The 15,196-nt window shown below is 32.7% G+C and overlaps 1 protein-coding gene across 5 annotated transcripts in view; it reads right to left on the reverse strand.

Moving 5' to 3' along the window:
- The window catches only part of LOC118449776 (uncharacterized), a 166,572-nt gene that overhangs the window by 6,391 nt on the left and 144,985 nt on the right, over nucleotides 1-15,196 (reverse strand). For 4 of the 5 annotated variants that reach the window (XM_035884752.2, XM_085658957.1, XM_035884779.2 and 1 more), the window contains 9 exons: nucleotides 10,260-10,393; nucleotides 7,769-7,859; nucleotides 5,715-5,963; nucleotides 4,707-4,977; nucleotides 3,794-4,292; nucleotides 2,957-3,224; nucleotides 1,934-2,312; nucleotides 994-1,289; nucleotides 187-420 (listed from right to left, as the gene is read on the reverse strand). In XM_035884752.2, coding sequence (XP_035740645.2) covers nucleotides 187-420; nucleotides 994-1,289; nucleotides 1,934-2,312; nucleotides 2,957-3,224; nucleotides 3,794-4,292; nucleotides 4,707-4,977; nucleotides 5,715-5,963; nucleotides 7,769-7,859; nucleotides 10,260-10,393 — 2,421 coding nt within the window. The remainder of the gene's footprint in view (nucleotides 1-186; nucleotides 421-993; nucleotides 1,290-1,933; nucleotides 2,313-2,956; nucleotides 3,225-3,793; nucleotides 4,293-4,706; nucleotides 4,978-5,714; nucleotides 5,964-7,768; nucleotides 7,860-10,259; nucleotides 10,394-15,196) is intronic. The other variant, XM_035884760.2, reaches the window with a different exon arrangement.

Here is a 15,196-nt window from a genome sequence, read left to right on the forward strand (position 1 = left end):
AAATTTATTCTTGGCGTTTAGGAATATGTAACAAATATTTCAGATAAAATAATACTTTTTTCTTTTAATTCAATAAAACTCGTAACGCGTGTAAAAAAGAAAAATTGTCTTTTACTCGTTTTAAGATCTTTCATGGGTGTTTATTTAAATTTGTATTAGAAAGAAGGGAGATAGAGATTGGTATACCTTAGGATCTGTGAAGTCGATGTCACGTTCAACGTGAACCCAACCAGTTGGGCAGCAGCAAGCAAGATCCAATTTTTCGAGCGCTACCTGAGGATCTTGATTGACCGTACTATCTTCGCCTTTTCTAATCATTCGATTTAATTCGTCGATAACGTCTTTCGACGTTGCTCGTTCGTGGAAGCTCAAAGATCTGTCCCTACCTTCAACCAATAGTGGTGCTCTCGCGGGGCTAACCTGACGAAATGAAATGAAAGTTTCAAGAGGGATGCACATTGAAGAAATAAATCTTTCACGTTCACTATCCACTGATCTACATGTTCTTCATAATAAATCAAACTTATTCTCCTTGCACTCTGTATTTACCTAAAAAAAAATATAATGTTTGCATGTAAAAGTATGCATATGAATATTAATAAAAAAAGGAAAAAAGAAAAAAAAAATAAGTGATATTTTCGATACAAATACATTTTATTATAAGGATTATTCACTCGTATGATTGAATTAAATAATTTATTCGCAATTAAATTTGGAAGATCATCACGTATGTATGTACACTTTATATTACTTGTGTAAGATATTTAAGTGCAAAGAATCGACGTACATATATGTATATAGGATGAATTTATTTTAATAAATCCACGCGAATATTTTTGCAAATATTCGTAAAAATTGTTGTCTTGAAAAAATTTCTCGATATAACAAATAATATCAAAGATATATGCCGGCATAAATTAAAATGGATCACTCTTTATACTCGGCCGACAGTGAACGTGTTAAACGTATGTATGGAAGGTTTCTTGAACTCACAACCGTGCTAGGGGTCGAAGAAGTAGCCGCTTCCTCGTCTTCTTCGGGAACGGCACCTAATTCGGTGGATGCTACCGTTGTATAACCTACAGCACCTACTAAAGTACTAGACCCTACAACACCAAGCATTCTATCTTCGATTAGCAAAGGAGGTACTGCTATTTGTTCGAGCGGATCGTCCTCGTTGTTTACTTCAAGTATATTTTCCGAATTAGCACTTTCTTGCGACGACGGAGATCTTTCCGTACCAATGGAAGAACCTTCGACGGCACATTCGCTTCTATTTCCAGGATTTTCTGAAAATATATTCAAACGTAATCCTTCGCATTTGAAAGGTTTATTTCAAAAAGTTAAAAATTATTTAATAGTACGATGGTTATTACTTAATCGATTAAACAGTTTATTAATACTAATACTTAATGCTAAGATGAAAATATAGACAAAAGTTGAAAATAATCATATATTTGAGAACCACATTTTTTTTTTCTTTTCGTAAATAAATATTTCTTCGTAATATAACAAAGAGAAAAAAGAAAAAAAAAAAAGAAAAAAAAAAGAATAAATAAATTACTTAAACTTACTTACAAAATACGGATTCTTAAAACTAAGACGAAACTTAGACAAATTTAAAAATTAATCGTATATTTCAGAATGATTTTTTTCTTTTTTTCGTAGAGAAAAAAACGTTTTTGATAATGACAAAGATAAAAATAAAATAACTTAAAATTATTTACATATACAAATTCTTAAAACTAAGACGTAACTGAGATAAGTTGAAAATGATAACGCATTATTAATATCGTTTTAATCCTTTCTAAATTATAGAAAAATATTTTCGATGTAACGAAAATAACATTATACATATACACGTAGAAAATAAAAATACGAATTTGAAGATGTTTTTACAAACTTTTCAGTTTTCCGTTGATTCAATAATTACCTTCAATCGAATGGGTTGGCCCAGGGATATCGTTTTGTTCCGAAGTATTATTCGGTAATTCTGCCAAATACATTTGTTGTTCGGCTATGAAGGATAGGACACTTTGAAGGGCTTGTTCCCTGTCAGTTGGTGGTTTACCGCTTCTCGAGGAAGTACTCGCGAGACTTTTGGTACTTTCGAATTTGACCAATCTGTAAAAGTCCCTGGTGAAATCGGTGCCAATTGAAGGTGAGTCAGGATCGTCGCTACAACCGGAGAGAGCTGCCGACGATCTTTTACTTGAATTTTCTAAAACGCCTTCCTCGCTACTCCATGAGGCACCAGGGCTCGAAGCATACGGCCAAGGTCCTGCAGTCCTCGTATCCATCAATAGAGCGACCTATTATAGATTGATACGCTTCTTAATGCTTTGTGTTTCTTTAATAAAATAATACAGGCTAAGTCGTGGAATTGAAAAGGATTGTATTGTTGAAACGGTGATAAAAAGAATAATTTTAATGGTATTGTAAGTATAACAAAGATATATTAAAAAGTGCAATTGGATTCTTTTTTTATTTTTCTTTCATTACTTTTTTATTTTGTTTTTTTTTTTTTTTTAATGGAACCATATATTTCTGTATTATATTCATATACTTTTCAATGCTCATCAATTTAAATTTTACAATGATAAGGAATGTCATATAGTTCGTTCCAATAAACTATATCATTTATTTAAAATATCTCTTGGAGTATTTATTCTTCCAAGATTTTTATAGACAGAAAATTACGAGAAATAACGAGAAATAGATTAATACGAAAACAGTAATATTATGTAACTTCGTTAAAAGGAAAGAAAATGCAGTTGCATTGTTTTTTTTTTTTTTTTTTTTTTTTTTTATATTACTATCACTCTAGTTACCCATAATGAATTAACGTTATTACACTATTGAAAATTTGTTTTATCTTCGGTGATAAAAAAAGAAAGAGACACAAACTGTTTCAATTCCATGACTAACTCTGTAGAGTGAAATCAAGAAATTGTACCAATTCACCCCCTGCTCTATCGGCGAGGTAGCTGGCACCATTCCATAGACATTCGTTTGCATCCTCCTCGAGTTCCAAAGGATTGTGTTCTTTGATGGCAGGGAGTGCGGGCATAGCGGTACAGGCATTTGATTCTTTCCACGCTGTAGATTCAGTTTGAACGAGGTCCTCCGTCGACAACGAAAAACTCCAATCTTCCAATTCCGCCCTATCGTATTCCAACTCGAGTAAATCTCGATGCTGTTGAGCGCTTCTGCTATCGTCCAATCTGAACAATACGATAAGAGAACGGAATTTTAATCAATATCGATATTTTATTTTCTATTACTACTTTCGGTAAATTAATGGAATAAAAGAAAAGGACGGAAGGAAGTTCAACAACGTTTACTACCAAAATGAATTTTTCATAATAAAATTAAATGTTAAATGTTATTTTACATTTTAGAGTTATCGTGTTACATGTAAAAATCATTCATCCTTTCTTTTTTTTTTTTTTGCTCTTTTTTTACTTATTTTTTTTTTTTTCCATACTTCTACCATCAGTTACGAAATATTTTTTTTATAGTCGTTTATAGATTAAAATATATAACCTTGTTAACGTGTAGATATTAGTAATGAATTTATTTATGAATCAATCAGTTAGTTCGTTCATAAATTTTTGATTAATAAGTATTTAACTTGGATTATAACTACATTATTTCAATTATTCGTGAAATACATTCAATACGTAATTATTTGATATTAAGTTATGAAAATCGATTAATAATTCGATATTTCAATAGTAATGCTTGTGGCAGCAAACGTATAAAGGGTTAAAGGGGAATTCGATGGACGAACCTGAGCCATTGCTGTACGTACTCGGCATCCCAGCCCTCTTCTTCGACGAGAAGAAGGGAGGAGGATCCCATGGGGCTTGGTAATTTGTATGGCGTGAAATTACTCGTCGCTGTGAGTTTCAAGCAAAGATGACTGTCCGAGAAGCTGCGCATCACGTGCTGATAGGGTAGAAGGTCTTTGCTCGGTGGATAACTATGCCGTGGATTAATTCCTAGCGTTAAATTGAGAGGTAGGAAGAGAACATCTGGATCACCGGCATCAAGTGCTATTAAACGTGCATCCGGAGAAACGTCGCCTTCAGTCTCATCGGTTGCCTCTTTAAGATCTTCTAATCCACGTGACGAAGGTTCCTGACGAGCACCTTCACCTTGAACATCACTCGACATCGTCGAATAACCTTCATCCCTGTTACCACTTTCAGGACTCTCGCTACCTTCCTCTTCCGTGGCACCTGTTGTCCCATTTGACGCTGTTCCCGAACCTGTTGAAGGTTTCTGACCTGGAATAAGAAAGAATGATAATATCCAATTGCAAATAATGTAAATTAATAATTTTTGAGGATAAGAAAGATCAGATTTTCATTCTTTACTAACGTTAAATAAAACATGTAGCGCACTAAACAACGTATATATCCTATATATGTATATATATAATTATTTTTGTTTTCTTTTTTATTGATAAGAAATAATCTCTAAAAAAATGCGTTTTAAAGATTTTCTTTGTAATTCTATTTTTTTTTCTTTTTTTTTTTGTTTTTTTAAACTTAATCAATTCGGATATGATATTTAAATATTTTTTAGGATTGAATTCAATCGATATTATTCCATTGAAAAGAAAAAATTCAAGGTAATATTGAAATCTAATTTATATTAATAATAATGGATAATATTATAATAATGTTTAAATATAATACCTAGAGTGGGTCTGTTTCGTCGACATTTTGTTGCAGCCGCCATTACGGGTATTTGTAGATTAAGGGAGCGTGGTCTGGAAAGAGGAACCCAGGATGGATCTAGGCTAAGAGCAGCTACTAAAGCGGCTGGTCCAGCCTCGAGTATACTTTGAATTAGTTCAGTGGGACTTCCAGGACTCGCTGCTTGAGCCAGGAGACCCGAGAGTGCTCGATTTTGAGCTTCGAGTTCTCGTATGCGCCTTTGTAGCGCACCGATCTCTTCCCTGAAACCCTGAGAGAAATTGCACAGGTATCAGTAAGCTGGACTATCGATAGGACTTTACATTCGTTGTCTTTGAAGTTTCAATGAGTTTCTTTTTTTTCTTTTTCTAACGATAAAAAATATTTTCGCGATCAATCAACTTTATTTCATAATTTCAAATCGCACGACATAGCTTTATTAATTTCATACTGCAGAGCTGATATTGATATGAGTTTGATGACTTGTAATAATATAATCTCGAAATGATCACGAATGAAATGTTCTATTTTTTATTAATTCTTATATCAATTCAATTGGCAGTAATTCTGTTAATCTGTCTTTCAAAATTTTTTGTTGGTTTTGATATTTGCATTAGCGCAATATTTATAAACATTATATTATAAAAATTTGTCATATTTATAAAGAACTACATTGTAACAACTATTTAGCGTCTTATCTTAGGATATCAAAATTTTTTATTTAATATTCTTGAAATGATAAGGATTAATTTCGAAACTTTTTTTTTTCCTTTAAAAAATCCTTCCTACATATATATCTATGAAATTAAAAAATCTTCGATATTTATAATTAATACGCGTAGGTTTGTTTTTGTCAACATTTTTGTAACGAAAAATCAACGAATATAAAGTACTTTAATCAGGTTGAAGAAAGGACTACGGATTTTCGATGAATAGACGGGAGTACAAAGGAAGAAGGGAAGTGAAATAGGGGAGTAAGAATGATGAAAAGTATGGCTTTCGATGAACCTTTTGAGATAGAAGGGCACGGACCACCTGGTTGGCGACGTCGTCGAGGCACCGCTCGTACTGACGACGCTGAGCATCGGCGTCACGTGCCAGGGCTGCGTGTTCGCTCTCCAAGGTCGCTAAACGTGCTACCAGTGCAGCATGCACCTCTCCAGCGCACGCAGCCTCCAAGCCACGCAACTGACCGCGCATCGACTCGTTCTCCAATTGTAACTTTGAGATCTGAACCTGGTACTGATGAACCCGTGCCTAAACAACAACAATGATTAAAAAATTGATATTTTTTTTTTATCTTTTGTTTTATCTCCTTTTCAAGTACTGATATTACGTTTATCGCAATTAGCTCGGAGAGTTAATAAAGCGTCAACGCGTTATTAGCAGAAAGGCGGTTAACGTTAAATTAGAGCTTAGGAGCTGCCAGGGACAGGAACGCTAATAGAGGGTGCGTGTGTCTGATTTATAACGGTCGTACCAACCGGCGGTTCTCTCGGCCCTACTGTTAATGTCTATGCTCCCTCTATTCCCCTTCTCTCCTCCTCAAATATCCCTCTACCATCCCCATCCCTCTAGCCCTTTTCTCGGTATTCTTTCGAGAGTGAAGGGTGGCAACGATTTTCTGTCATCTTCGACGAGAGAAAATAGAACGATTCTTTTTCACTTTTTGGGATTTTAATGCTGATACGTTGAATTTTATTGAGTTTGCTGCGTTGACAATATATATTTGTTTTACATATATATATATATATATATATATATATATATATATATACATGTAGATACATAGGGTCATACAAATAAACGTTTTGGAATTTTATGATTGAGCATAGGTCGATAATAAACGATATTCCGTAGGGCAGTGATGTGAACCCGTCGGGATCAAAGTACGATTCTTTTAGAGGGAAACCGTCCGTGAACGAGATAGCATAGTACATCGTAAAGTATAAAGGGATGCTAGCAAACGTCGTATTTACTGTTCCCCTCTTTATCGAGCCATAGCCGTACCAACTTTTCTCTTTTGATGAGACTCCGACTTTGCTATCTCTGATTGATATAGTTTAGAGTTATACGGACATATTTTTAGTGATATATATCGATATATATATATATATATCCTCTGGATATTATTTACATATATTTTGTTTTCACCGTTCATTCTTAGTTATCGTGTTAGTTATTTTGTTTTCTCAGAATGAAACTATTATGCGAATAGTAAAGTAATAGAAAGCAATAATTTTTCTGCTTGGAATATTTCAGTAGGTCCGAAGTAACGTTTCTCGATCTATAAAGGGTCGCGAGTCTAGTTATCGGATCGCGTTAAAATTTTAATGGACCGTGAAATGATACCTTCTACTTTAATTCAAAACGAGGCAAGTGATTAATATTGCAAGAGATTTACAGAAAGTTCTCGTAGTACGTTCTTGTGTAGTACATTCCTGAGACGTATATTTTTAAATAATATAGTCACTTCAGTCACTGTCGAATTTTTAACAAATTTTATATCATAAACATTTGAGCCGTATCATTACGAACAAATTTATTGTAACGCAGAGCAGAAAGGTTTAGAAATGTTAATCTAAAGGATTGCCTAATGCAAAGTATGCTAACAAACAAAAAAAAATATAAAAAATAAAACGAAATTAATGATTTGTTTTTATTATCGCGAATATCGATTGATACAAAAAAAATTTTTAGGAAACTAAGGATCTTTCTTTTAGAAGTGTTTTAATGAACAAATGAATATATGCTTTTTGCAGATAGATTAAATCAATTAAATACGAATAAATTATATACTCTTATACATATATATATATATATATATATATATATATATATATATACAGTACTCGAAAAAAGTTTAACATAAAATAGATCGTTGTATTCGTATTCAAAGGTTAATCGTTTTTTTCTTTCTTTCTTTCTTTCTTGTTTTTTTTTTTTTAAGATATAAATCATACTATATTGTACTTATGTTAAAAAAAAAAAATTAGATCACAAAGGGTTAACATTAACTCGGGAATAATGGTCCGGCAACTTTTAACTGATATTCTTCTTACCTCGTAGGATAGTGTGAGGGCAGTCTTTTCTTGCTTCAACTGTTCGGCCCTTTGCTTGTGTTGCAATAATCCACGGGATGATTCTTCCATCCTACGACATACAAGAAATCAGGTAGGCGTGAAGAGGCTCTGTTGGATTTTAATCCTCCAGTGAAATGATCCTAATTGAATGCTCCCTAACGATTCTCGCTGCTTTTTTCACTTCTTCTTTGAAAGATGAGATAAGAAGAGAGAGAAAAAGAGAGAGAGAAAGAGAGAGAGAGAGAGAGAGAGAGAGAGAGAGTGACTGGGTGAGGGGGAGGAAAGGGGTCAGATAGAGAGAAGGAACGAAAGAATTGCCTTGAAACGTATTTTTCTTGTCGCTGAAGCTTGAAAAGTGCTACGGAGTTATTCGTCATAATAAACGAACGAAAGGTACAACGCAAAATTGGAAGTTTATATTTGAGGATCGTTAAAAGAGGGTTCTCCCTCGAGTAAGCCGATTTTACTTTCGTTTAGTTTCGTAAGTAAGCACACACTTGGAAATATCGAAAGGCTAATCGGCTTTAAAGCTCCTCTCGTTAAACTTTCGTATTTGTCTTAGCTCTTAACGTTCCGCTAAAACGATTACGAAATAGATTTTCTTGAAATCGAAGAGAAATCAATTTGAATTGTTCTAATGCATCTAATGTATAAATCGATCGCACCGATAATAATAATTAATGCTGATATTTTCAATATTTTATTAGATCTAAGTAGAACTAATATTATATATATATATATATACACAGTAGAATATTTTGTAATGAAAATATCGTAATTACTTATTGACCTATTCAATACAATATAATATTGTTGATTATTTATATATGATCGTCGTTGTTCTTATTCTTGTTTTATTTATTTAGATACAAAATATGAAAAATTCTGATATTACATATTAGGCAAACAATTATAGTTATGCGATTCAAGCTGAGAGTTATAAAAAAAATAGTAACAATGTATTTTACTAAGATCTTTCATTTGTATATCTCCATAATTATTACTTATATTTTTTATTTTTATTTATTAATTGTATACACACAAAAAAACACACATACATACATATAAAAGTATATACATATATACTTATATAATATATGTATATCCAATTATATATCTTTTTTGTCTGTTCTTTATCATTTCTGAATCAGAAATATAATAAACTTATGTATCTATTATCTTCTTCTTTTTTTTTTTTTGTTACATCATATTATCGGCAAACTAAATTATCTATCGATCTTTTCTCCACGCAATTCTTTCGATATTCGCTATACCATTGCGGCAGGGTCAAAGGGAAGGACGAACGATATACGTACTATATATCATTGGACGAAAGCCAATATCGATGATTTACCATCGAATTCTCTGGTTATCGGCGCGTGAAACACTTCCCTTCCTCCTCCTACTCCTTCTTCCTTTCTCCCTCCTCTCCCTCTTTCTCTTTCTCTCTCTCTCTCTCTCTCTCTCTCTCTCTCACTCTATCTATCTATCTATCTATCTATCTATCTCTCTCTCTTTCTTTCTCATTATTTATACGTTATAACCTTCCTTGGGGCACTTTTATACCGCGTGGTCTGGACCACCGAATATAAAATACCTACCAGCTTTGCGGGCTCGATGAAATAAGCGTGGAAATAAGCGACGTTCGTAACGTGTTATTGAGGGAAACGAGGAAAAAAGTGGCAAAGACCAATGGGCAAGAGAAAATGGAAAAAGAGAGAAGAAAAAAAAAAAAGAATGAAAACGGGTGCCATTAACTATACATATATCTGTACCTCGGGTGTTATTAAAAACTTTCGATATTGGTCGAGAAATTATGGCTAGGATTAACATTTACTTCAATTTATTGATTTATTAATCATATTCGTGATTAGAGATGTAAAAAAGTCTACTATTCATATTGAAATAAGTTAATTCGAAAGATTCGAAAGTAACGTCTATCGATTTCTTTTTTTTGTTTCCATTTTATCAGTTATGACGATATGTTAGATAAATATATATCGTTTCCTTCAAAAAAGAAAAAAAAAAGAAGAAAAAAAAACAAAAAAAAAAGCAACAAACTCAATGATTTTTAAAGTTCGAGGAAAGGAAAAAGAAAAAAAAAATTCTCTTGCCTTATAAATTTCTACTTTGTCTTGAAACATTTTTCTATAATATTTTAACAATATAAATAGTGTTTTTGACGAAATATTTTACATTTTTACAAAGTTAATTTGAATGTCGAAGACAAATAACAAAAAAAAAAAAAAAAAAAGAAAAGAAATTACAGACGATATACGACAGTTTTAACACACAATAAAACCATTTTGAATAGAATAAAAATTTAACAAATTATTCAAAAAAAAAAAAAAAAAAAAAGAAAAGAAAAATAATACACGAGAAAGTTGTCAATAATTACTCATCTATGTTTATTATAATTATTTCTACGTGATTCTTAAAAAATGATCAGATGGTCCTTTTTTTTTTTTACCTGGCCAATTCCCTTTGAAGATGATGTACCCTTGATCGTGCTCGTTCGGCTTCGGCCGTAGCTTCGCGTAGCCGTGCTTCAGCCTCCAATCGTTGTCGTCGTTCTCGTTCCACATCTCGTTGCGTAGCCTCCCTCTGTGACAGAAAAACATCCCCATTGAAGCTTATCAATGGACGAGAAAGTGACTTGAATATATTTCTCATTCATTCGCGCAGCATGTCGGATTTCAATTTCTAGGGAGCAAGTAAAGTAATTTCTTTTGGATATAGAGTTTCTATGGGTTTTTATCTCCAAGTTTCCAGATAATTAGATCTTTTCTTGATTAAACTTCGATAAAAGTTTCGTCGATCGATACTCCTGAAGCGGAGCGAAGTAGAAAGAAAAAAAGATGAGGAGCAGAAGTTGAACGAGGAGCAGGAGCAGGAGGAAAAAAGAGGAGGAGGAGGAGAAAGAGGAGGAAGAGGCGGAGAAGAAGAAAGAGATGGAAGAGGATGGAAGGAAGAAAAAAAGGAAGAGAAGTTCGTTGATCTCGAAGGCCCCTGAAGTCAGGAGGAGGAGGAGGAGAAGAAGAAGGAATTATTCATGAATTTAAATCGAAGCGCATTGCACGCTACATTGATTGCATCCTTTCGAATCGAAACGAACGACCGAATGAAACAAGGACGGGAAAGAAGGGCTGCCGAGTGGACAACATTTTTTCCTTTCCTCTTTTTTCTTCTCTCTCCCGACACTCGATAATTGCGATGACCCGGTCTGCCGAAATTGGTATATCGCGCGATTTAACTTCCCCCATAGGAATCGTATCTATCGATATTATCACCGATCAATTTTGCTGTAATTTTATTCATTCTATATGTGCTTACCGATCTTAATTATAAATCCATTTGTAAAGATACTTGAAAGTATTTATAGCTATTGGTTATATCAGTTATCAATCTTCGAACGATAAAAGAAATCAGAGCTGACGTATATATGACGTATGACGTATATACGTATGTATATACGCATAAATAGTGTCGTAGAATAATATATATATATATATATATATATATATATAGAGAGAGAGAGAGAGAGAGAGAGAGAGAATTACAATGGAAGCTCGACATCGATTTAGACAAGATAAAGATATAATATCAGTAATGGAACAAATAATAATAATGAAATCTAATTATGTAGATGAGATAAGTAGATAAGGTAAATAGAATCGTGTTAATCGAATACTGTAAGATTTATGTACCATTGAAGTTCGATAAGTGAAATTTATGTTCACAAGGAAAAAGGTATTTAAGGAAGAAATCAAATACTACATAGTGATATAAAATAATCGAATAATAATAAAAGAATGAACATTAAATTGAAGTTATTTCTAATAATAATAATAATAATAATAATGATAATAATAATAATAATAATAATAATAATAATAAAAAAGAATAAAGACAAAGAAACCAATTAATTTGTAGTGATATCGTTAATGAATAAAATGATATCAAATATACTCGATATATTCGAGAATCATTGAAGAACAATTTAAATGTTCTATATTGATCCAATTAAAAGTTAGATATATATTTGACAAATGAAATTCTAATGCTTATGACTGTGTGTATATAAATATTAATATTGCATTATAATTATAAATTAATTATATAATAATTATAATTGCATTTACAATTTTCCAATATAATTATAATTCAGCTTTATTAATTATCTTCGACGTCACGTTCGACAGGATAAAAAATCTATTGATATAACGATATAATAAAAGAAATGTCAAAATGTGAAAAAAAAAGATAGGTAGAAAGAAAAAAGAAAAAAGAAAAAAGAAAAAAGAAGAAGAAGAAGAAGAAGAAGAAGAAGAAGAAGAAGAAGTTCCCATTTAATATTCAAAAAACCAATAAAACATTTTCCCTTTGGAGGTATTAGATAAAAGGGCTGTCTTTTGCACTCAACTACTTTACACCTAAAAGGAGATAAAGAAAGAAGAAAGATGGAAGGGAATGAGAGAACAAGATATTCGGCAATGGAAAGAGTCAAGTGAAAGGGCCGTCTTTTCCGGGGAATTTCGAAAGCTAAAGTAAAAGCGTCGGCGAAGGAGCTATCGAGGAATACAATCTGGTAAAAGCCGACTGACCGCGCCGTGTCGAGAGGATTCGAGGGATGCTTCGAACGGATTTATGGGAGCCTTAAATCCCAAAGAACGCCATCTACCACCCTTTTTTCTTCTATTCTTTCTTTCTTTCTTTTTTTCTTTCTTTCTTTCTTTCTTTCTTTCTTTCTCTTGCTTCTTAAGGAAAAACCTTAGCTACTTTACACTGTCCATTATACGTTGCATTTACGATTTATATCTTTCGTGCAATCTCAATTCTTTCGACGTATCTAAAATATAAGGAAACTTATATATAACATAATGGAATTCTATAATTACTAGGTAAATATATTCTAGGTAAATATGTAATTTAATAAATTTTATGATAACCTGATGTTTCGATGATTATTATATAGGTAAAGCGTTTAAAGACAATAAAATATTTAATAAACACTATTAAATAAATTTGATAATCATGATAAATATTAAGTTTAACAAAGTCGAGTATAATAAAGTGATTTTTCTTTTTCTTTCTTTTTTTTTTTTTTTTTTTTTTCTATGGCAATAAATTTCTTTTTCCATGGATTTCATTAATGGATTATGATATATGATAAATAACAATCATATTTGGTTGGTTTCTAAATCGGGATTTTAACAATGCAATCATACATTGACATAATACAGTTCGTTTATAACTTTTTTTTCAATGATCAATCGAGTTTTCATAGTGCTATTGAATTAATTTTTATAAAAATATGGGATTAAAAACAATGCACATATGTATTCGAATAAATAATAATTAAATTACCAAGACAACGTAGAAGTAAATTTATGAGTGTACTATTGTATTCAATATATTTAAAAAGTATGCATTTATATATATATATATATATGTATGTATGTATGTATGTATGTATGTAACACAGTTATGACGTAAATGTGTGTTTTCATTATTCAATCTGTTATTTTGAAATTATTTTTGAGAAACAGAGAACATTAGTTAGAGCATCGTACATATATCTAAAAGATAGCACGAGAGAACGTATGAATGCTTCGTTCATCGCCGTCTCGTGAATGGATTTCTCTCGTGAGTACGAACAACTATCAACAAACAAACTTTTACTCGAGGAGTGTAAATGACTCGTGAATTTCCTCAACGATTCCTTCCGTGCCTTCGGTTTGCTTCAAGAGATATAACACAGATGCAACAACACAGAGCGTTCAAGATATTTTAATAAGATCGTACAAGAAGTAGTATCACGAAGGAAAATATATATGTATGTATCTTCGAAAGAAAACCATGAGATTGAACATCTGTGTTTTCGAAGAACATCGAAACTTCACCGTTTTTCCATATAGTTTACAGATACAAATGAAATTGATCAATTAAATCTAATTTATCGAAGGATCCAAAATATAAGATAATTATTGGATTGATTCATGAGTAAAAGAATTTATTACAATAAAACGATGCTTATTTATAAAAGACTATACATACAGACATATATATATATATATATCAATTCGATGTTTTGTTGTTGTAATATCATATATACCGAAGGATAGGTACATATCTTGATCTATAAGTATCTTTACCCAAAAGATTTTCTCTATTGATTTAACATTATTTTCATTACATCATTGAAGAGATCTCTGTAACGAAGGGTCATACGATAGGGGGAAAAAAAGAAAAATAAACGTATAAAAGAAACGTATAAAAGAAACGTATAAAAGTTATCGATTGCTTTGTCGAATCGAAGTAAGTAAAATTATGAGCGACGAAAACGACGACAATACAATGACGAAGATGTAGACGACGACTGCGGCGACGATGACGACGACGACGACGATGACATCGACGACACTCACCCTACTTTGTTTGGTGAGACTAGTGCCCATCAAGGAACGACGATTTCTCGGTGTCACATCGGTGAGAAAATTTCGCCGAGGGTTCTTGTTCGTCGTCGTTTCGATCGTCGTTTCGGTCGACGTTTTGGTCGTCGTTGGTTCGTCGTTGGGCGGACATTCCCGGGCGGAGGGTGCGCCGAGCCCTCCGGCCGTTGGGCAGCGTCGTATTAGCGAGGCCACCCTGCCGAACAAGGGATGATTCTCTGCGAATCCTCTCGCGAGTCCTCTGGCGAGTCCTCTCGCGAGAGTTCGCAAGAATCCGAACGCGCTGGTTCTCCTCCCACTATTATCACTTTGACAAACTTTCTCACTACATACACTAACACTATCCTCCTGTGTTTTCTCCACGATGGAAAAAGAAAAAAATCCACTATCTCTCTTTAATTTTTATTTCCCTTTTGATCGATTTTTAATTTATAATTGGATTATTGCATATTGGCACGTGATACTAATGCATCTCTGATATTAATCGGTTATTATTATCGCACTCCTCCAAGCTAACGAATTATTAAACCTTCGAGCGAGTAGAAAATACGATAGAAAAAATATACATATATTGTGTATACGCTCTCTCGAGAGGTAGATACGATTATGAGCGGCCAAATCTGAAGAGGCCGCTACTTAAGGCAACGTTCTTTTTTCTTTTTCTTTTTTGTCTTTTTCTTTTCTTTTTTCCGTTTTTTTTTCTTTCTTTTTTTTTTTTTTTTTTTTCAATAAAAAACGTTTGTCAAAGAGAGAAAAAATTCGAGAAAATAATGTTTGGTAAGAAGGAAGAGCAGTTTTTTTTTCTTTCTTTTTTTTTCTGTTTTTTTTTTTACAAGGCCGGTCTCTTCTTCGACATCGTCATCATCATCATCATCGTCATCGTCATCCTCCTCCCCTCCTCCTCCTTTCTCCTCCTTCTCTTCTTCCTTCTCCTCCTTTTATTTTTTTGATTTCT

Source organism: Vespa mandarinia, chromosome 8, assembly GCF_050613455.1.
Source record: "Vespa mandarinia isolate Hongniang chromosome 8, ASM5061345v1, whole genome shotgun sequence".
Classification (NCBI taxonomy): Eukaryota; Metazoa; Arthropoda; class Insecta; order Hymenoptera; family Vespidae; genus Vespa; species Vespa mandarinia.